General features: G+C 43.0%; 2 protein-coding genes across 14 annotated transcripts in view; one reads left to right on the top strand and one right to left on the bottom strand.

Annotated features, from left to right (window-relative positions):
- HMGXB3 (HMG-box containing 3) overlaps positions 1–13,525 on the bottom strand; it is a 145,921-nt gene extending 132,396 nt beyond the window's left edge. For 10 of the 13 annotated variants that reach the window (XR_012330906.1, XM_073802681.1, XM_033853408.2 and 7 more), the window contains exons 1-5: positions 13,048–13,181; positions 10,251–10,389; positions 9,195–9,369; positions 5,118–5,615; positions 3,874–3,972 (exon numbers count right to left, since the gene is read on the bottom strand). Coding sequence is in view for 12 of the 13 variants with exons in the window: in XM_073802681.1 (XP_073658782.1) it covers positions 3,874–3,972; positions 5,118–5,615; positions 9,195–9,369; positions 10,251–10,387 (909 nt within the window). In the remaining variant the exon portion in view is untranslated. Of the gene's footprint in view, positions 1–3,873; positions 3,973–4,871; positions 5,077–5,117; positions 5,616–9,194; positions 9,370–10,250; positions 10,390–13,047 lie in introns of those variants that run through there. The other 3 variants (XM_033853413.2, XM_073802678.1, XM_073802683.1) reach the window with 3 other exon arrangements.
- Positions 13,312–17,241, top strand: LOC101328085 (tigger transposable element-derived protein 6; the record flags this gene model as incomplete). Its single annotated transcript, XM_019924721.3, is given in 4 exon segments — positions 13,312–13,316; positions 13,663–13,726; positions 16,376–16,640; positions 16,643–17,241. Coding segments are annotated over 4 exon segments (933 nt in total), but the record flags the coding sequence as incomplete, so codon positions are not given.
- Between the last annotated feature and the right edge of the window lie 5,190 nt (positions 17,242–22,431).

Below are 22,431 nucleotides of genomic sequence, written 5' to 3'. Positions count from 1 at the left end.
TACATAATAACAGTCAAAATACATGACACAAAAACTAATAGAACTGCAAAAAGAAACAGATAAATCTACAATGACAGATGGATGCTTTCTCTCAATAATTGACAGAAACAGTAGACAGAAAATCAGGAAGGATACAAAATCAATAAGGAACACTATCAATCAACTCAACCTAATCTGAAATGTATAGAACACTCCACCCAACAGCAGGAATACATATTCTTTTCAAGTGCACATAGAACATTTATCAAGACAATCCATATTCTGAGCCATAAAATAAACTGCAATCAATTTAAAAGGATTCAGGCCTTATAAAATACAAAGTTCTAACCACAATGGAATCAAATCAGAAATTGATAAAGACAGACACCTGGAAAATCCCAAATATCTGGAAAATAATTAAGTAACTCATGGGTTAAAGAAGTAAGTTAGAAAATACTTTGAACTGAATGAAAATGAAAACTGCACCGTATCAAAATTTGTGGGATGGGCTTCCCTAGTGGCACAGTGGTTAAGAATTTGCCTGCCAATGCAGGGGACACAGGTTCAAGCCCTGGTCCGGGAAGATCCCACATGCTGCCGAGCAACTAAGCCCATGAGCCGCAACTGCTCAGCCTGCACTCTAGAGTCACAAGCCACAACTACTGAGCCTGTGTGCCACAACTACTGAAACCCGCACACCTAGAGCCTATGCTCCGCAACAAGGGAAGCCACCGCAATGAGAAGTCTGCGCACCACAGTGAAGAGTAGCCCCTGCTCCCTGCAACTAGAGGAAGCCCCACGCAGCAACAAAGACCCAATACAACCAAAAATAAATAAATAAAATAAATTTATTAAAAAAAAATTTGGGGGGGATGCCACTAAAGCAGTGCTTAGAGGGAAATGAAGCAGTAAGCAGCTATATTACAAGAGAAGCTCTCAAATCAATGACCTCAGCTTCTACCCTAAGAAACTAGAAAAGACCAAATTAAACCCAAAGTAAGCAGAAGAATGATAGAAATGAGTAAAACAGAAAGCAGAAAAACAATAGAGAAAATCAATGAAACCAAAACCTTGTTCTCTGAGAGCAATAAAATCAGTAACCTCTAGCCAAGCTTATCAGGAAAAAAGAAAGAAGACCCAAATTACCAGTATCAGTAATGGAGAAGTAAACTCACTACAAATTCTATAGATATTAAAAGGATAAAAATTCCACAAAACTTTAAACATAGAATTACCACATGATCCAGCAATTGTACTCTTGAGGTATATACCCAAAAGAACTGAAAGCAGGGACTCAGACATTTGTACACCAAAGCTCATAGTAGCACTGTTCACAACAGTCAAAACGTAGAAACACACCAAATGTCCATCAATGTTTATGAATAGATAAAAAAAATATAGTATACACATGCAATGGAATATTATTCAGCCATAAAAAGGAGTGAAATTCTGATACATGCTACAAGATAGATGAACCTGAAAACATTATGCTAAGTGAAAAAGTCAGACCAAAAAGGAAATATTTGCATGATTCCACTTATTTGAGGTACCTAGAACACACAAATACTAAGACAGAAAGTAAAATAGCAATTACCAGGGCTTGGGGTGGAAACAGGTGGGGTGGGGAATGGGGAGTAACTATTTAATAGATACAGAGTTTCTGTTTGGGAAGATGAAAAGGTTCTGAAAATGGTTAATGGTAATGATTGCACAACATTGTAAATACATTTAACAGCACTTGAATTGTACACTTAAAATTGATTAAAATGGTTAACTTCATGCTATGTATATTTTACCACAGCTTTTTAAAAGAAGAATAGGGAATGTTTTGAACAATTTTATGTCAATAAATTTGACAATTCGGATGAAATGGACAAATTCCCTGAAAGACAAACTATCAAAGCTCACTCAAAAATAGATAATCTGAATAGTCCTATATATATTTTAAAAATCGGACTTGCCATTATAAACTTTCCCACAAAGAAATCTCCAGGCCCAGATAAGTTCACTGGTAATTCTAACCAAACATTTAAGGAAGACATAATGCCAGTACTACACAAAACTCTTCCAAAAACAATTGGAAAAGCAGAAAATATTTCACAATTCATTCCATGAGGTAAGCACTACCTTGATACTAAAACAAGACAAACACTGTACAAGAAAATTAGAGACCAATAATATCCCTCGTGAATATAGATACAGAAATTCTGAACAAAATGTTATCAAATCAAATCCAATAATATATTAAAAGGATAATACATCATTGCCAAGTGGAGTTTATCCCAGGAACACAGAGTTGATTTAACATTTGAAAAATCATATTAATCACATTAACAAACTAAAAAAGAAAAAAAAACACACGAAAAATTTTGACAAAATCCACCATCTCAAAAGACACACAAAAAATCTGAAAAATCCAACATCCATTCCTGATAAAAGCTCCCAGCAAAAGTAACTTCCTAAACATGATAAGGGTATCTCTGAAAAACCTACAGCCAATATTAAACCTAATGATGAAAGACTGAATACCTTCCCCCTAAGACGATGCATAAAACACAGATATTGGCTCTAACCACTTCTATTCAACACTGTACTGGAGAGGTCCTCAACAAAACCATAAGACAAGAAAAAGAAATAAGGAATCCATATCAGAAAAGAAGAAATGAAACTATTAGCAGACAACACTGCCATCTATGTTAAAAATGCAATAGAATCTACGAAAAGGCTAGCAGAATACATGAGTTTATTAGCAAAGTTGCAGCACACAAGTTTAATAAGGAAAAAATCAATTGTATTACTATATACTAGCAGTGAACTATTAGAAATTGAAAATAGTTTTAAAATACCATTTACAGGGACTTCCCTAGTGGTCCAGTGGTTAAGAATCCCCCTGACAATGCAGGGAACGTGGGTTCGATCCCTGGTCGGGGAACTAAGATCCCACATGCCGTGGGGCAACTAAGCCCGGGCACTCTAGAGCCCACTGGCCACAACTAGAGAGCCCACGTACTAGAGAGAAGCCCACGTGCTGCAATGAAAGATCCTGCATGCCGCAACTAAGACCCAATGCAGCCAAATAGATAAATATTTTTTAAAAAATAAAATACCATTTACAATATCATAAAGAAACATGAGATATTTAGGAATAAATCTCAGCCCACATGCTGCAGCGTGTGATGGAAAAAACATTTGAGAATCAAAAGACCCAGGGTCCTCGTTCTGCCTTGTTTTGCAGCCCAGTGGCCTTGAATCAGAGAGAGAACAAGTCCTTTCTCTTCTCTGGACCTTTTTCCTAACCTGCACAATAACAGGATTGAATTAGATCAGTGATCCCTCAATTTTTCTAAAACACATATGCTTCAGAAATTTTATTTTATTTATATATATTTTTTGCGGTACCCGGGCCTCTCACCACTGTGGCCTCTCCCGTTGCGGAGCACAGGCTCTGGACGCGCAGGCTCAGCGGCCATGGCTCACGGGCCCAGCCGCTCCGCGGCATGTGGGATCTTCCCAGACCAGGGCACGAACCCGTGTCCCCTGCAACGGCAGGCGGACTCTCAACCACTGCGCCACCAGGGAAGCCCTGCTTCAGAAATTTTGATAAAAGCCATGGAACCTATCCCAGGAAAATACTCTCTCAAGGAGAAAAGTTTGTATGTAACTTGAGGAGTTCATGGAGGTCCGTTGAACTGGACCTCCTTGAGGAGGTTCCTGCGGAGGTCCATTCACAGACCCTCCCCCACTCCCTCACCCCCAGTTAAGAATACCTGAACCAGAAAAACCTCTGAGATCTTTGCCAGTCCCAATGTCCTAAGTTTGTTAAGACTTTTAGAAAACTACCTGGAAGAGAATTCTTATGGAGCCTTAATCTCCTTGAACTCCCCACACACTGACCAGTTTGATGGAGGTGGGGTTCTCCACAACCGAGTAGGCAGGAAGAGGCAACATGATGAATTGTGCAGCTGGCGCAGAGGAGCTAATCTCACTGGAATCCTGTAGGTACGTGGAGAGAAGAAAGTTTTATTGAGATGGAGTGAAGAACACCCAGGACCATCCACAACACTGAAGACCAATCAAGTCCAATAACCATAGATAATGTGCTTATCCAACGGGCACATCAAAAAAATTAATCTATAATTATCTCAAAATAAAAGTTTAATTAAGAACAAACAGAGACAGAGAAAACCAGTACCACAAGGAATGTGCTATCCTCATTTTACAGATGAGAAAACTGAGGTTCTGAAGAGACTCAGAACCCCTAGATCACATAAGCAGTTAGTGAAAGAACCCAATTCTTCTGACCCTGTCAAATGTTCTTAGCGACCTATTAATCTGCCTTAACTAGTGGCATGCTTCATCATCATAAACAGCACTGCGGCAACAAGTAATAAAACAGATTTACGCCTGGCACAGAATCCTCTGCAGGGCTATCTGCTCTCATCCATCTAGGCCACAGGGGCCGCCGCATGCTGGTCCTCTTAGCCTAAGCAGAACAACTACCTCTTTGAGGATGCCATCGCACCCGGAGTAATAGCATGGTGGCAGCTCCCCAACTCTCCACTTCCAGGGGACCAGGCTGTGGAATCACGGAAATCACTGTTCTTTCTCCTCAACTGGGCATGACAGGAAAGCCACTGGGGAGATACCTCCCTCTTCTTTCTCAGCTATTAGTCCCATCAACCTGGCCCTGAAGAGAACTTCCTTCTTCCTACTTACTCTGTGCCCAACAAGACTATTTAAAAAAATTCTCCTGAACAGTTCAAGGTGCCATTGTGTTTGCTGAAACAATCTTAAGGGAACATGAAATTCTAACTAATACTAATAGCCAAACAGATCCTGGCTCTGACTCATGGACAGCCCAAATATCATCCCCATCCCTCCTGTTAACGTACCTTATCTCATGTGAAGAAAATGTTGGCTATACTGGGCAAGAGGAGTTGGTGAGGGTGCCTAAGAAACTGAAGCCTGGGGACTTGGACCAAGCCTGGGGACAAAAAGGTTCAAGAGAACTGCAGTCCAACTAGAAGTGCCACACCAGTATTCTTACTTACCACTATTTCAGAATCACACTGCATGGTGCTAGCTGCCTTTTTAACAATCCCAGGTAAAGCACAATCATCAGAACCAAAGTCACTTACCCTCATGACTGTTACCACTGACATGCTCTCCCCAACCTGGGGGTGGGGCACAGCCAGGCTTCCAGTGGGGAGGTCTGGTGAGCCGTTCACTAAGGTCTCTTCAATTACCAGGCTTGTCTGGTAAGGTTGGTGGCTCTCCCCTACCTCCAGGGAAGCCTCATTTAGGAGCACATCCGGGCCGAGGATCTCTGAGGTGGTGATCTCCTGTACAGCACCTGGCTGGGCAAGGGCTCCCACATCCTCAGCTAAGGCCTCCACAGCCAGACATTGTTCTGCCATGCCTGCATGGCTGGGCACTGTCTCCAGGGCAGTGTTGGACACAAGGGATGGTCCTCTAGGGGACATTTGGTTCTGGGCCACACACAGCTCTAGCTGAGAACAGCTCCGCTCCTCCTGCAGGCTGCTCTTGGGGATGATGATATAATCTGAGCGAGGGAGGATCTTGCGGAAACCTGGGATGTCCGGAACCACAGCGGTCAGTGCAGAGAGTTTAGAGTTCTGAGGATGAAAAAGCCAGGTCGGGGAGACAAGCAGAGATAAATGGAATAAGACCACATAGATATATACTTATAAGCCTTTTTTTTCTTCGTTTTTTTCTGCAAAGGAACCAGAAAGACTCCATTCTCTCGACCTAAGACTTAGACAGGGTCAGCCTCTGCCAATAGCAATGTCATCTTCATCTGAATCACACTTTAGCCAATGTAACTTACTCACTCAATCACATAGGAGACAGATAACGTGGATTAGATTCGAGAAAGGGCACTGATCTTGGCATCTTAAACTGTGAGCTGAAATCCCAGGTCTGGCATAGTCTTAAACAAATCCTTTCCCTTTTTTTGGCCTTGCTGCCCCATCTGTAAAACGAGGGAGCTGAATCTGGCTATCTATGAGTTCCTTTCCAGCTTTGATACTTTAGGATTCCAAAGTAGCTGAAGATTTAGATACCAGAATGTATAATGCTCAGTGAAACCTTTAAAAGCATCAAATACAAACCAACAGGCCATGTTGGATCTCAGGGCAGCAAGCAAGGATTCTGATATCACTGGCTTCTTCCAGACTTGCAAAGAAGAGAATGAACAGATCACAAAGCTATCAATCAATAAGAAGGCTTCACGAGAGAATGTGTATAGGGAAGTGGTTATCTGATAAGCACTGAATATATTGGGAGGTGATGGGGAGGGAGAAGAATATAAATATTAACAATGACCTAGGATCTTAAGGTTCAGAAAATAATTTCCTGGCTTTTAAAGCAATACTACTAAGTTAGGTACTATTATTATTCCCACTTCACAAATGAGGGCACTGAAGCTCAAGGAGGATAAACTTTCCCAAAACACATAATTAGTAAGTAGTAAAGGTGGGACTCCAGGCCAGGTCTTCTAAGGAGCAAGGAGACCAGGTACTAGAAGCACAGCCCTGCATGGCTAACTGGCACCAAGAAAAAGGTGCTTTTATTTTTTTCAATTTAAACTGAAAGTTACCCAATGAGGAAGATAGAAAAGTTCAAAATGAACAGATAAGTGAGAACTGAAATTAAACAGACCAAAAAATAATTTCAGAAGCATCATTTAAAAGGAGCTAAGTCAATTACAAAAGGATCCTTAAATAAATCAAAAGCAAGAAGTCAATGAGACTACTTAGGGTACAAAGGAAGCACTCAGAGATGAAAGTTAAAAGAAGCACTGAGATGAAACATGAAAGCAGACTGTCCAAATCCTTTATGGAGCCTTTACCGGAGAGATAATGAAGAAATGATATTCTCAAGTCACGCTTTGAAGCAGACAGGTCAAGAGAACAAGACTAAATGGTGGCAAATACATAGGTTGGTCTGGACTTAATCAACAAATCCAAGCACAAGAAACCAGGGCAGCATGAATGGCAGTCATCTTACAGACTGTAAGGAATGACACTGGAACCATAGGCCCAGCCACTTGGCAGGAGACCTGAAGGGCTGCCAAGCAGACAGCCTGCCCCAAGGCCTCTTGCAGGCTCCCTAAGTATGCAGGCAGGAGGATCCCACCTGTACACCAGGTAATCAGGGAGAGGCCAAACAGCATATAAAGCCTGTCTTGGTACATTCCAGATGCTCATTAAATGCCACCTTTTCTTATTATATGGTCACTGGACATTTAATCTACTCAAGAGTGTTATTTACTCACCAAGTCAGAACTCAGCTAGGTGTTTTACATTGTCCATTTTAAACATTGTGAATAGATACTATTATCCCCATTTTACAAATGAGGAAAGCAGGACTCAAAGGTTAAGTGATTCTTCCAAGGTTACAGCTAGTTAATATTAGAGCTAGTCTATTAATGATCTTGGGGGTATTGGTAGAGATGATGGTAGATATAAATTTACATATGGATAAGGAAAAATCATTGTAGATGATCTACTTAATTTTTTTTAAAAAAGCCTTAATAAGGACCTATATTAGTGTCTGGTTTTAAAAACCATATCACTCCAAGATTAGGTAAAATTTTCTTATATCATGGGCAAAAAGTTTGTGACCTTATAATGGAGAAACCAAAAAAAATATGTGTACCTTTCCTTGACTCCGCCTCCCCCTCTCCACAGGGATTGTTTCCTAGACTCACAGTTTACAAACAAATCATCTAGAGGAGAAGTACAGAGTGGCATCTCCAAGACTGTACGTAACACAAAGCTCTTCCAAGAAGGTAAATGCCAAGCCAACAAGGACAAAATAATCTAAATGGCATAATCAGTGGCAGATGGGCTCCACTAAAGGAAATACAACCCATTCTGCTATAACATAGCTGTTGCATTCCTGAAGAACCTTTGCTCTTCATTATAAAAAAAGAAGTTAGAGACAATTGTTTCAATTGAAAAAAAAAAGAAGTTAAGGTTAAAAGGTTTCAGCTTGCAATAACAAGGTTATTTTTCCTGCAGGAATTTCAGTTAAAAAAAAAAACAGCAGGGCTTCCCTGGTGGTACAGTGGTTAAGAATCCGCATGCCAATTCGGATGGGTTAGAGTCCTGGTCTGGGAAGATCCCACATGCCGCAGAGCAACGAAGCCCAGGAGCCACAACTACTGAGCCTGCGCTCTAGAACCCGCGTGCCACAACTACCCAAGCCCACTTGACTAGAGCCCGTGCTCTGCAACAAGAGAAGCCACCGCAATGAGAAGCCCGCGCACCGCAACGAAGAGTAGCCCCCACTCGCCACAACTAGAGAAAGCCTGCACGCAGCAACGAAGACCCCACACAGCCATAAATAAATTAATTAAATTAATAAATTAAAAAAAAAACAGCAGTGTTAACAGTTGTCAGTCCATTTTATTCCTGTGAACTAGAAATAACAAAATGGCTGACAGACACAAACCTAAGTGCTTCCTTGCTTATTCTTTAATCCAAGCACTCAAAGGCTCAATGTCCTCCATCAATTTCACCTTTAGCCTTCCACTTTTCCTTCTAGCACAGTTCAATACCACCAGTAACCAGTGGTAACAAAAGAACGTTGCCTTAAATAAAGCAGCTGTGTCTACCTCTAAACTTGCAAGCCTAATTGCTGATTACGTTATAACTGACAGTGGTGAGCACAACACAAATTAATTATACTTACACTCAACAGATAACATGAAACATGGTGTAGGGAAAATGCCTGTAGAAGCTACTCTATAAAAGAAAAATAACACTAACTACCCACAAGGACAAGTGGCTCCAAGTTTTGCTAAAATTCAGAAAAGGAACCTAAGGCTCACTGGAGATCATGTACTGCTGCAAGCAAAGAGTAGAGAGTGCAGGGCATGACCGAAATGGAAACAGACAGGGAGTTCCCTGGCAGTCCAGTGTTTATGACTTGGCACACTGCCATGGCCTGGGTTCAATACCTGGTACCTGGTCAGGGAACTGAGATCCCCCAACCCACGCAGCGAAGCCAAAAAAAAAAAAAAAAAAGAAGCAGACAATATCAGACTCAAGAAAGGTAAAAATGACTCAACTCAAAGTTTTCCTAAGAAGAGAGAAGGAAACCGGAGAACAGGGGGTTGGACTCCCCAAAGCCTCACCACTAAGGCAATGGAGGTATTAGCTGAAGAAGAGGAAAAAAAAATTACTTACAGGATCCAAACCTTCTTTCTCTAGTTTGGCTTTCTCCAAGTAGTAACTCCTCTCGGCCACACTGAGAAGCCTCCAACTCTCACTAATCTTCTTATTGATCTCAGATTGAGGGAGGTGGGGGAGCTCCTGCTGCACTTTCAGGTAGATGTCATAATAGTACAGAAGGTAAGCAGACCTGAGGAAGCAAGGACTTCTTAAGGTTTTCCCTCACTCAACCAGTAAATACTACAATGTTTGAGTAGTGAAGAGCTAAATACAAAACCTAGCTTTTCATTTCAAAAGCATTTCTCTAAATAGAGACTGAAGCAAAGAAACGTTTAAATAACACCCCCAAAGGGTGAACAGGGGGAGGTTTCTCCCTCCAGAAACGTGGAAGCAAAGGCTTGTCTGGTCTACTTTTCCATGACCACATTTTCTGCAGGGCTTAAATCCCAACATGGGCAAAGATAGATAAAGGTGTCCCGTCATTCCACTTTCAGGAAAAGGTTAATTAGAGAACTAATTACCACTCACACCCTACTCTTCTACACAGCCTTTGGTCATCTCACTGGTCAACAGCACCTCGCCAAGGCTGAGGGAGGGAAGCAAGCAGAACTATCAAAGTGACCCAGTGCTGGGAGCCTCAGCAAGAAGTCTGGAGTGTTCACAGTTAAGGGGGAGCTTAGAGCTGCAATTTGGATATTCTTAATAGATATCATTGGCGCTATTTGTAATTCCAAATTTTTATTGATGTCCTAATTAAATATTTAAATAACAATGGCATTAATAATAAATACAGTGGTTCTCTTGTAGCAAGCTTCCACCATTTGTATGTATATTTCCTGCTAAAGCCTAGAAACACGACCAAGATTTGGACAGGAATGGCAACTGCTGGCATCCATCGGCCACTTCCCACTCTCAATCACCGTCTCCCCCCAACCCCACTGCCCATCAGGAGACTTCAACAAATGACATGGCACTCTCAGTGAAACTGGACACAGGCTGAAGTCTTCTTCAACACAGCTCTCCAAGCAGCTTCTGTTTATAAATGCCAGCTATCAAAATGTGTTGGCTAACCTGGGTTTCTTGGCCTTTTCTCCATGTATTTTATACTTTTTCTTCTTCTTGGGTGGCCCAGGGGAAGTGTAACAGTAGGCTTCCTCAATTTCCTCCATCACGACAGTTACCTCAGTACCATCATATGATGCATCCATGGCTAGAGGAAAGTCAAACATAAACAAGGTTCAAGAACCTACCCTAAAGGGGAGAGCGGCCTCCTGATCCAATGATCCTTATCTCTGCCAGGGCCTTAAGACTCAGTCATTTGCCAAACTCATCAGATGGATCCTAAGAAGCACCTGGGGAACCTACTAAACATTCAGATTCCAGGGTTCCACCTCAGCCCTTCTGAATCAGAATCACTAAAGGGTGTGGCAATCCATGTGCTTAACACGTGCACCTGGTGAGTCCTCTGACTAGGCAAACCTGGAATCACTAGCTTAGAGAGCCCTTTCACTTTTACTCACTCATGGGATGCTCAGTAATCCTTCAACTCAAAGATTAGCCCCACATTATAAGAATTCCATATGGTAACAGGTAAATACTTGGCCAGGAGTCAGTTCTGGACACTCCCTCATGGCATCACCTTAAGCAAAATGCTTCACTGATTCACTCATTCATTCAAACGTGTTAAGTGCCAATATGTAGCAAGTTTCTTTACATTCTGCCAGTTTGTATGACTTTGGGCAGGTCCTCTAGCTGCTTTAGGTTCAGTTCTCTCACACATTAACAAGAGATGTCTCACCCACCTTACCACACTTATAGTGATAAGGCTCAAGGACATAACTCCATTTGAGAATAGTGCTATACAAAAAGGGTTCATTATTAAAGATGAATCATCTCTGCCTGAGATGCTTAACGACCTGCCCAAGGCCACCACACCCAGGAACTTGAAAGGCAGATTTTTTAGTTCAAAAATCCAACTGTGAGCCTTCTTCCATTATACTATACTGCTCCCACCTCCACCCACAATCCTCTAAACCAGCACTGTTCAAAACACTTTTTGTGATGACAGAAATGTTCTTCATCTGTGCTGCTCCAATACTGTAGCTACTTATGGCTACTGAGCACCTGAAATATGGCTTGTGTGATTGAAGAACTCAATTGATTTCATTTTATTTAATTGTAATTGGTTTAAATAACCACACATGGTTAGCAACTACGGTACTGAACAGCTCAGGTCTAAACAGTAATCTGACAGACTGATATTAACTCTCTAGCACTGGCCTAAGAAACAGAAAACCTACTAATAGCTTTTCCTAGGGAAAGGAAGGCATTAAAAAAATTCAATGACTAGTTCAAGAAGAGTTAGTTTATTTGTGGCCACATTCTAAGTTGGAGTTTTACCCACAGACTCAATCCTTGGGTTCAAGAAGAGTTCGTTTATTTGTAGCCACACGCTAAGCTGGAGTTTTACCCACAGACTCAATCCTTGGATGGAGAAAGGCTCCCAAAAACCACTTGAATTTTATGAGAGAGAAATAATATAGTTGCTCTGGGAAATCTGTCAGAAGATAATTTAGGATTCTGGGAAGAAGGAGCTGTGTAAGTAAATACAGAACTGATAAGTGTATTACAAGGCCTACTCACATCTCATTTAGAACTCACTCCACAAATGATGAGGTATCTGATAAAGTATAATGAGAAAAAAAGCACTGTGTGTTGAGTCAAGAGACCAGGATCCAAGTCTAAATTCTAACCATGCGATCTCAGATAAGTCTATTCCCCTCCCTAAATTTCAATTGTTCCTCAAGTGAGACTGAAGAGGCTGAAATCAGTGGCTCCTAACTTTTTGAGAGGCAAGAATCCCTTTGAGAATGCTGTAAAGCAGGAAAAACCCTCTCCCAGAAAATGCAGACAGGTGTTTCACCTATAATTTCAAAGATATATCTGAGGCTAAGAACACGTTATTCCTAAGGTTCTTTCTAGTTCTGTACCATGTCTAAATGATTTCCCTTCCCATTGGAAAACAAAACAAAAACAACAACAAAAGAACCCCACTGCATTCTGTTATAGTGCAACTCTGGAGAACATAACCCACAACTTGGCTCGGTAAGAGATAGTCCAGTGCCTTCATTGGGTAAGGGATGCTAGGGTTCAAATCAAGGCTATGTGGGGATGTGCTTTTTTTGCCTTTCATAATTGACTTCTCAGCCCTTGAGTCTTGCAGAGAAAAGCAATACTGCAGGAGAGCTTCTGTAAAGAATGACATACAGGGTTTTAGCACCCAGAACAAAACAAAGTCATTACAATCATATTGGGGTAGGGGCAAGAAGAGACTGAGTTTTGGCTTGTTTGAGTAGCCCGGTTTAAGCCTGGGTCCAAGAGTATTTTCAGATCCTAGGCCTCAGTACAGCAATGCAAAAAAAAAAAAAAAAAAAAAAAGCACGATAATATAAAGGTTAAAACCAAGGGCTCTGGAGGGCAGAAAATCAGGGTACTAAATTTAAGTTACGCATTTTAACAGGACGCGCACAGAGCTCTATGACCTTGAGCAATCTACTTACTCTCTCTAAGCCTCAGTTTTCTCATCTGTAAAAGAGAAGTAAGGCAGTACTTGAAATCTGTGACACGCTTTCACCGTCCTATCAGATCCTCCTCGGAACCTCATTAAATGGCTTCTGACAGCTCAGCAGTCGGCCATGGTCGGCCTACGGGCCTTAGATGTCCCAAAGGTACCGAATGCGGGAGGTAGAAACTAAGGCTCACTACTCCTACTTCGTAGAAGAGGCAACAAGGCTCAGAGAGCCGCAGCTCCCAGCTCGTGGGCGCCCAGCCGGTGCGGTGCGGCGCGGCGCTCGAAGGTGGGACTTACCCGGAGAAGCGTGCAAGCCGCGCGGCTCACATTCCCGGAGGCGCCCGGCCAGGGGGCTCGGCGGGGGGGCTGGCCAGCGCACTCGCGCTCCCCGCTGTCGGAGAGAGGCGGCTCCAGTCGTGGCAGTGGCAACAAGGAAGTGGAGACGAGGACTCGCGCGCGCATCCCGGGGGCTAGAGGAGCCCCGGCCCCGCGGCCCCGCCCGGCGACACACGGCACGGAGTCGCGACAGCCCCTCTCTCTCCCCTTCCTCGGAGTCGTGATATGGGGTTGTAGAGGGCGGGTGTGGGAGCGCAGGTTCTCTCTGCAGGCTCTTCACCGACGCCTGCCGAGAGCCCCGGGGGTCAAGCCCCGGGGAGCCCGAGGAAGACAGCAGGCACACGGGCGTCGCCGCGGCACCGGTTCAGCAGCAGCAGCAGCAGCACACCTCAGATCGCTAGGAAAACCCGTCCCGGCTGCCCTCGCGGCGCGCCGGAAGCGGCCGGCTGCGCGTGACTGCTTGCGACCCCTTGCGCAGGCGCAACAGTCCAGCCCGGGCTGAGGGGCGGGCCCCTAGAAACTGCTTAGAGACTTAGAAGGGGGCCGCTAAGGCGGACGGACTACTTCCGGCTACAGGTTCCGGGAGGAGGAGGAAGCTGCGGCCGCCCACGGCGGGCGCCTTCAGCCCCCGGGCGTTGCCGTAGGGCGTTCAGGTAAATAGGGCGGGGCTGTGGCGAACGTGAGGGGTCGAGGCTCCGCCTCGCTTGTCAAAGCCACGTCTGGCCAGCAGAGCCCGAGCACCACCCTCCCAGCACGGAGTTCAAGGCCTGCCCCCAGTCCTCTTCACTCTGTCCCGGCTTGTTCAGGACAGGGTTCTTCTTAGTGCCGCATGAAGACGTCCTCCTCACCCCAGTAATCTGCCCTCAATCCGTCTCTCCCACCGTCCCACACTCAGTAATGGTAGTGAGTGATTCAAACGGAGCTGAATGACCATGTGGAGAGGCTCTGGAATCAGATAAGGATTGTCTTGTCCCTTCCCGCCAATGTCACAGATGGTGCCACATTCGTACAAGTCCCCTCACCCTCACTACCTTGCAAGTGCATTTCCAATCTGCCTACTTTTCTCCATCTACCACCGTCACCAGTCTTCTCCTAGTCACCGTCATCTCCTGCCTGGACTGGGGCAATTTCTTCCCATCTCCTCTCTTTTCCCTCTACAATCTATTCTCCACAACACGCAAATTGATCTTTTTGCACTGTAAGCCTGATTAGGTCACTCTCTGCTTAAGACCCTCCAGTGTCCTCTTGTTTACTTAGAATAAAATTCAAACTTATCTCGACCTACAAGACTTTGGTTTGGCTCTTGATTCATTCTTTCCACATCTCTTCTCAGTACTGGTTGTTCCCAGAACAAGCTATATAGCACTCTGTGGTGTTCAGAATGCTAGCTTTGTGCTGAGCCTCCTCGGGATTGAATCCCAGTCCCACCACATGTAAGCGATATTAAGCATGGAAAGTAACAAATTATGATTACAAAGGACCAATAATTGGTTCTCATTTCAGTAAATGGCATCACCATCCACTCAATTGCTCAGTGCTCAAGCCAGAAATCTGGGAATTATCCTTGACTCCTCTTGCACCTCACATCCAGTCCATCAGCAAGATCCGCAAAAACATAGTCCCAAACTGACTACTTCTTACCATCTTCACTATTACTCTATCCAAGCCACCATTATCTCACATCTGGACTCCGGCAACAGCCTCCTAACTAGTCTCTTTCTTTTTCTCTGACACCCTTCCATTCCATTCTTCACACAGCAGTCATCTTTCTCCTTGCTTAAAATCCTCCAGGAGCTTCTTGTTGCACTCAAATTAACATATCCCAACTATATATGGCCTACTAGGCTAGCCTGCATTTACCTTCAGATTTAGAGCCACCTCTTAGGAAAATGGACTTTACCTATTAGGTTCTCCACCTTGCAACCAAAAGACTCTTTCTAAAGTGCAAATCTGATCATGTCATTCCAAAAACAAAAAACAAAACTCCAAAGGCATCTTATTGTCCCAAGATCCTTGTTCTCTTCTCCAAAGACTTCTTTTTTTCCTGATCACGTCTTTTTATTTTCTATAGTACTTCATTGCCTTTACATGTTTCCTTCTATCTCAGGAATTCCTATTTGTTTATACTTTAAGTCCCAACATCAATATTTTTTCCTCTTTGAAGTACACTGCCTATCTGTGTCCCACCCAGTTGATCATCCCACTTCTGTCTTCTCGTCCACAGTACTCTGTAACCTCTGTTATAGCACTCCATACTCTAGTTTTGTCTTCCCTGGTAAGCCCCTCAATGGTAGGCACTATGCTGCATTCATCTCTGTATGGCTGGCATCAAGCACAGTGCTTAGCACACAGAGGATGCCATGAATGGATAGACAGATGTGTGGGGGTAGTGACAAAAGTCAGTCCTTAAAAAGGTACAGTCACAGCCTGAAGCACAGCAGCTTCTCTTGTTCTTTGAGGACTCTCATGATAAAAGGTTTAAGCAGGCAGTTACCAAAACTGCTACTGTTGGGTCACGTTTATTTCCTTCATAGCACATATCACACTCTGTAATTAACTAATTTATCTGTTCACTTATTATGTCCCTACACCACATTGTATTATTTCATAAGGGCAGGGACCTTGACTATGTTGTTCTTCACTGTGTCCTTACCACTTGGCACCTGTAAATATTTATTAAATGAATGTGTGGCTATGAGAAACATCTTCTGGCAATGAAAAATCCTTCCAAGCCAAGCAGCGATAGAGCTATGAAGATCTCACTGTGGTGGAATTTCAAGCAGGACTATGGAGTTGCAGAAATAGCACTGATCTGAGTCAAGAAATCTGAGCTGTATGAACCTGGTAGGCCCCTTCCCTAGGCCTCAGTTTCTGTATCTTTAAAATGAGCCAGATAATAATTCCTTGAATTTATACAATGCATTGCTATTTGCAAAGCTCTTTTACCATCTGTTACTTCAATATAGTTTCACAATAGACAGACCAGACACACTTATTATTTTTACAAAGGCTCAGAAAGTTTAAGTAAACTAGACTATATCTCTTTTATTTCAAACATTCTATGAGTCTGTATAAATAACCTCTACAAAAAATCAGTAGCACGATCCTATCTTCTCTTGGCTTTGGCCTTATATTATCATTTTTCTAATACAATTTTTAAAAATCTGAACCCATCTTTTAGGGGGAATCCATTATCTTTGGTTCCTGATAGGCACTCCATTTTGTCTTCTCAGCTTTCCTTACTTGTGGCAAAACAAGCCTAGAGGAGGAACAGACACAGCCCTGGTAGTTGTGGTCCGGCCCTCATTCTACAGATATAGCAAACAAGGGGAACAAGAAACGTCGGCAGTTCTCCCCAGAAGAGAAAATGAAAGTTGTGGAAGCTGTGGACTCAGGCAAGAGGAAAGGCGATGTGGCAAAAGAATTCAGAATCACTCCTTCTACTTTGTCTACATTCTTAAAGGATCGTGCCACATTTGAAGAAAAGGTGCGGGAGGCATCTGTGGGACCTCAGAGGAAAAGGATGAGGAATGCTCTTTATGACGACATTGATAAGCTGTTTTTGCTTGGTTTCAAGAAATCCATGCCAAAAACATTCTCGTGACTGGTTCTGTCATTCGGAAAAAAGCACTAAACTTGGCCAACATGCTTGGCTATGACAATTTTCAAGCAAGTGTGGGCTGGCTGAACAGATTTCATGATCGCCATGGAATTGCTTTGAAAGCAGTCTGTAGAGAGCATAGTGACAGATTAATGAATGGTCTAGGAATAGATAAGGTTAATGAGTGGCATGCAGGGGAAATTATAAAACTAATTGCTGACTACAGCCCAGATGATATCTTTAGTGCTGATGAGACAGGAATGTTTTTCCAGTTGCTTCCCCAGCACACACTTGCTGCTAAAGGGGACCATTGTAGAGGGGGCAAGAAAGCAAGGCAGTGGTTGACAGCACTCTTTTGTTGCAATGCTTCAGGGACTGAAAAAATGAGACCATTGATTGTTGATAGGTCAGCCAACCCACGTTGCCTCAAGAATGTCCATTCCCTCCCTTGTGACTACCGAGCCAACCAGCAGGCGTGGATGACACAGGATCTGTTTAATGAGGGGCTGATCACCTCGGTGCTTTGTGACCGCCTGGAGGGGTGGGATAGGGAGGGTGGGAGGGAGGGAGACGCAAGAGGGAAGAGATATGGGAACATATGTATATGTATAACTGATTCACTTTGTTATAAAGCAGAAACTAACACACCATTGTAAAGCAATTATACCCCAATAAACATGTTAAAAAAAAATGAGTGGCTGATGCAAGTGGACGCCAGAATGAAGCAGGCAGAACGCCGGATCCTCCTGCTGATTGACAACTGCTCCGCTCACAACGTGCTTCCACACTTGGAAAGGATTCAGGTGGGGTATCTGCCCTCAAAGTGTACTGCCGTCTTGCAGCCACTGAATCTTGGCATAATTCATACCACAAAAGTGCTGTATAGGAGCCACCTGCTAAAACAGATCCTCCTCAAGCTCAACAGCAGCGAAGATCAAGAAAAAGTGGACATCAAGCAGGCCATTGACATGATTGCTGTGGCATGGTGGTCAGTCAAGCAGTCCACAGTGGTGAAATGCTGGCAGAAGGCAGGCATCATCCCTGTGGAATTGACAGATTCTGAAGTAGATGCAGCAGCCAGTGAACCAGATATTGCCATTGAAAAGTTGCGGCACTCAGTGACGATTGCCACCTGTGTCCCAAATGAAGTAAATTTCTGGGACTTTGTCACTGCAGATGATGGTCTCATCATGTCTCAGGAGCTGCTGGACACAGGTCATCCAGGACATGGTGGCCGGTGAAAGTACTGACGAAGCTGGAAGTGAAGATGAGGGGGAGGCACCTCTACCACAGCAGCCAAAAGTCACCACCACAGGGCTTCCCTGGTGGCGCAGTGGTTGAGAGTCCGCCTGCCGATGCAGGGGACGGGGGTTCGTGCCCCGGTCCAGGAAGATCCCACATGCCGCAGAGCGGCTGGGCCCGTGAGCCATGGCCGCTGAGCCTGTGCGTCCGGAGCCTGTGCTCCGCAACGGGATAGTGAGAGGCCCGCATACGGCAAAAAAACAAAAACAAAAAGTCACCACCACAGAGGCCAGCTCAAGTGCACAGAAACTTAGACGGTTCCTTCCCACTGTGTAGGTGTTCCTGATGCCATTTTTGGACAGCTAAATGGCATAGATGAATATTTAATGAGAAGAGTGACACAAACTCTTGTTGATTCCAAAATTACACAGTTCCTCTAAACAAAATAATGTAGAAATTAACTGCCTCTTTTAATTTAGAAGATGTAGTTTACAAGAATAAATATTTATTTAGGATATTGAACTTAAATTTTAAGCAATATTATTGTGACAACATTCCAGTTTTCTGAAATAATCAGGAAACTTTCTTGAATGGAATTTGGGGCCAAAGACTTTTCATTTCTAACAAGTTCCTAGGTGATGCCAATGCTGATGTGGTCCAAGGTCCATGCTTAAGAACCACTGGTCCATCTGGATTCTAGCACTTCTCTCTTTAGCTGGCCATCTGAATACTCCCAATCACTGACTGTCAAAAAAAAAGAAAAAAAAAGTATCAGCTGTTCTTACTCCAGAACTGTTAACTCCTTCCTGCTGATTTGGTAACTCCAGAACCTTCTTAGCTATTCTCTTGAATGCCCCACCAAGTACTCAGTAGGGGTGCCTCTGTCTGTGCCAAAAGACTTAACAAGAGCCATCTAGCCTATCAAAGCATCTTTTAATACTTCAGGATTATTATTAGTACGATGCTGGGGTACAGGGAAATAAAGTGCCTGAAAGAGGAGACATATACAATCTGGAAGATGTGGTAAATATCAGAGAATGCTGTTAATCACAATCATGGGAGAGAACATACATCCCAGTGTACCTCTCAAATCCAGACAAGGTGAGAGGAACATTTGAGAGAGATGACATGTGTGAGAGTGTTTGGATTATTTGGATAATCCACAGTGGTCCTCTCCACACCTGTGGATAATCCAGCCTCATGTCGTTAATGTTAGCGCACACTATGTTTCCCTTCACTAAAATCACTTCATAAATCACCCTTATTCCTTTGTGTTTGTTCTTCAAAGAAGTCTGCTACAGCAGAGTTGATTTAAGTTATTTAAAGCTGTATAAATTTATCATCAAATTTATCTTAAAGTTTTTCTCCTATAAAAAAGGCATGCTTGGACTTCCCTAGTGGCTCAGTGGTTAAGAATCCGCCTGCCAATGCAGAGGACACAGGTTCGAGCCCTGGTCCAGGAAGATCCCACATGCCATGGAGCAACTAAGCCCGTGAGCCACAACTACTGAGCCCATGTGCCACAACTACTGAAGCCCGTGCGCCTAGAGCCTGTGCTCCGCAACAAGAGAAGCCACTGTAATGAGAAGCCCACGCACCACAACAAAGAGTAGCCCCAGCTCACCATAACTAGAGAATGCCCCCATGGGCAGCAACAAAGACCCAACGCAGCCAAAAATAAAAATAAATAAAAGTAATTATTTTTTTTAAAAAAGGCATTCTTAATATCCTTTAAAATCCTAGTATCTATTTTCTAATGAGTCAGATAAATGTCAGTTTCATTTTTACAAGGTACACACAAGACCTGTTAGCGTTGTAGTGTAGTTCCCTGCCCCAGGTTAATTTTGTGGCTATTTCAGAAACCCACAGCAATTCAGTTATTCTTCTTTCTGTAGTTACTTAATTGAAACATGTATAAAGCAAATTAATCACAGAAAGTACTGCTTCCACGCTGAACAAAACCAAAAACACCAAAAAATAGCAGACGTTTGAAGAGATGTGTATTTAAAGCTTATTTGGGGTATTTTTCCTTTTAACGAACTAGTATAACTTGAATTAAAAGTACTATACGTATTTTAAATTATTAACACATAGGAAAGGAAAACAGTGTCTTCTGGCTAAGTCACGTGGTTCTGATAATGTAACTGCTCTCATCATCTGTGTCAGGATTACTGACAAAATTTCTAATTTCTTCCCTCATCTTTCTCCTGAAGTCCATTTTGCGCATAATGTTAGATCTCTTTCCCCTGCCCAAGTGTCTGTGGTGGATCTCAAATGCCTACAGAAATAAAAGACTATTCATCTGAGTTTTAGCCCTCTCTGGAGTTGACTGCTTGGTTGCTCAGTACAATTTAGTGTGTGTGTGGCCCCACCATGGGCCATTGTCTTCACTCCATACCCATGTCTGCTAGTGTGCCTTTGCCTGAATGCCTCACCCTGTTTTCTACCAAGCTGGACCTTACACATTCTTCAAGAACTAACTGGAGTCCTCTTTCTTCCAGCCTTTCTTGAAGACTCCAGCACCTGCTCTACCCTTCTCTCCCTCAACTCCTCAGCACTTTTATCTCTAAACTATTCAGTTAAGCACTTAAATGTTTTGCCAATGTTCTGTGGCTCTTTAGACTGTAAGCTCCACGACAGCAGGGACCACTCAGCCTTTGTAACCTTAAAGGTGCCTAGCACTGTGCTGGGAACATCATAGGCACGTCAGTAAACATTTGTGTATAAATTGACACACAAGTCATGTCAAAGCCACCTTATTTTTAAAGTTGCATGAAGCATTAATTCTACTAGAAAATGACTTGGAGATAAGGTAGGCTGTCCTCTATTTAAAAGGATTTGCAGAATTTTTCCATGAATATCATTGCTCAAATATTATTCCAGTCCAGGGTATAATCTATTCTTTGATAGTGAAGAATTCTCATCTATGGAGTTAAACCTGTTTCCTTCCACAGAAAGTCACTGCAGGATTCTCCATTTCTACAAGACTTTAGTGTGAAAGGCTTTGTCTAAGTGCTTTGCATATAGTAATATTCAGTAAGTATGTACTCAAACTTGGTTTTTTTTTTAAAAAAAGAAATCTCACATTCTTGACTCATTTAACATATCATATGAATTATATCCAAGTAGATGGATATCACATCCAAAAGAGAGCAAAGTCTGCAAAGTCTGGTTTATATCAGGTGAAAGTTTGCTTCTCTTGGACATAAGGGGTTTTTTGACACTTTGTTTTTTAAACTAAAAAAGGTTGATATTATCCTTTCTTGGTCTGCTGTCTTTATCAGGCCCTCTGTGGCTTCTCCCTGACTCTCTGTTCCCTCCAATCCCACTTGAGGATATAGTTTTGTCCCATTTGACCAATCTACTCTGTAAGCCAACCTTCTGGGACTAAGGACCTACCTCAATTGTGCTGTCATGAGGATAAAAAGGTATACCTGGCACAGACTAAGTGTTCTGCAAATGCTGTCTGTTGTCATTACTATCCATCCTATTTGGAACCTTACCATCTAGAGGCAGGGACCTGCCTTACCACTAAAATATCTTGGGGTTCATTGTTCCAGAACCACACAGCCTGTTCCTAAGGGCTCTTTCATTAAAAAGGAAGGAAGCTAAGCCTTATTGATTGCCTATTTATGTCAAGCACTATTTCACTTATCATTTAATCTTTCCAGCAAATCATAATACCAAAGGATAGACAGGTCTCCAAATTTGCAGACCTATTAACTGTTCTGCTACTGGGGCCATAGTTGTCTTTGAAGTGGGATGTGGTAGAGCATATTCCTGCCACCAGAGGGCAGAGGTGAGCTACATAAGGGAGACAATTCAGCCAACTGAAGAAACTAGGAGCAGCCACTTGTAATTTCTCTTAGTAGAGACTGAGAAAGTAGTCGAGAAAAGAGAGGAGAGACATAGGATGTGGGACTTGTTCAAACAACTGACTTAGAAATAACTGTACCTCAAACTACCCAATTCACCCCATTATACACACCTATCCCTTCACCTGCTGATAACCACAGGCCATGTAATTGACCCTGGGCAGATAATTGATGTGCCCTACAAATGAGCCAGTGTTAGAGAAATAGCCACCCATCAAACATATCCATGCCTTCAGTAATCACTGAAATGTTGGACCTTATAAAATACCCACTGCTGGCCAGAGAGGCTCTAAGGATGAATTAAGTTCATGACCCTACCCTCAAGCAGTCCAGTAAGCAGAGGAGATAGATGAGAGGGAAAAAATAATAATAGAGTGGTAAATGCCGTTTTAGAGAATAGTCAGAGAATTTACAGGAGTAGAGACAGAGCCCAAAGGAGCCCCTGCATGAGAGAAGAGGAATTCAATAGGAAATGTTGCCAAGAGCAAGGGACACTTAATATGAAGTATCTGGAAGGAGGAGTAGGGAGTTAGGTATATGGGGTGGGGAAGCAATTCCTGGCAGAAGGAACAGCATATATAAAGGTCTGGGGTATTACAAAATGGCCCATTTGGGAACAGTTAAGGT

The sequence above is a fragment of the Tursiops truncatus genome, chromosome 3 (assembly GCF_011762595.2).
Source record: "Tursiops truncatus isolate mTurTru1 chromosome 3, mTurTru1.mat.Y, whole genome shotgun sequence".
Classification (NCBI taxonomy): domain Eukaryota; kingdom Metazoa; phylum Chordata; class Mammalia; order Artiodactyla; family Delphinidae; genus Tursiops; species Tursiops truncatus.
The sequence above is the reverse complement of the archived record's forward strand: the minus strand, read 5'-3'. Positions and strand labels throughout refer to the sequence as shown.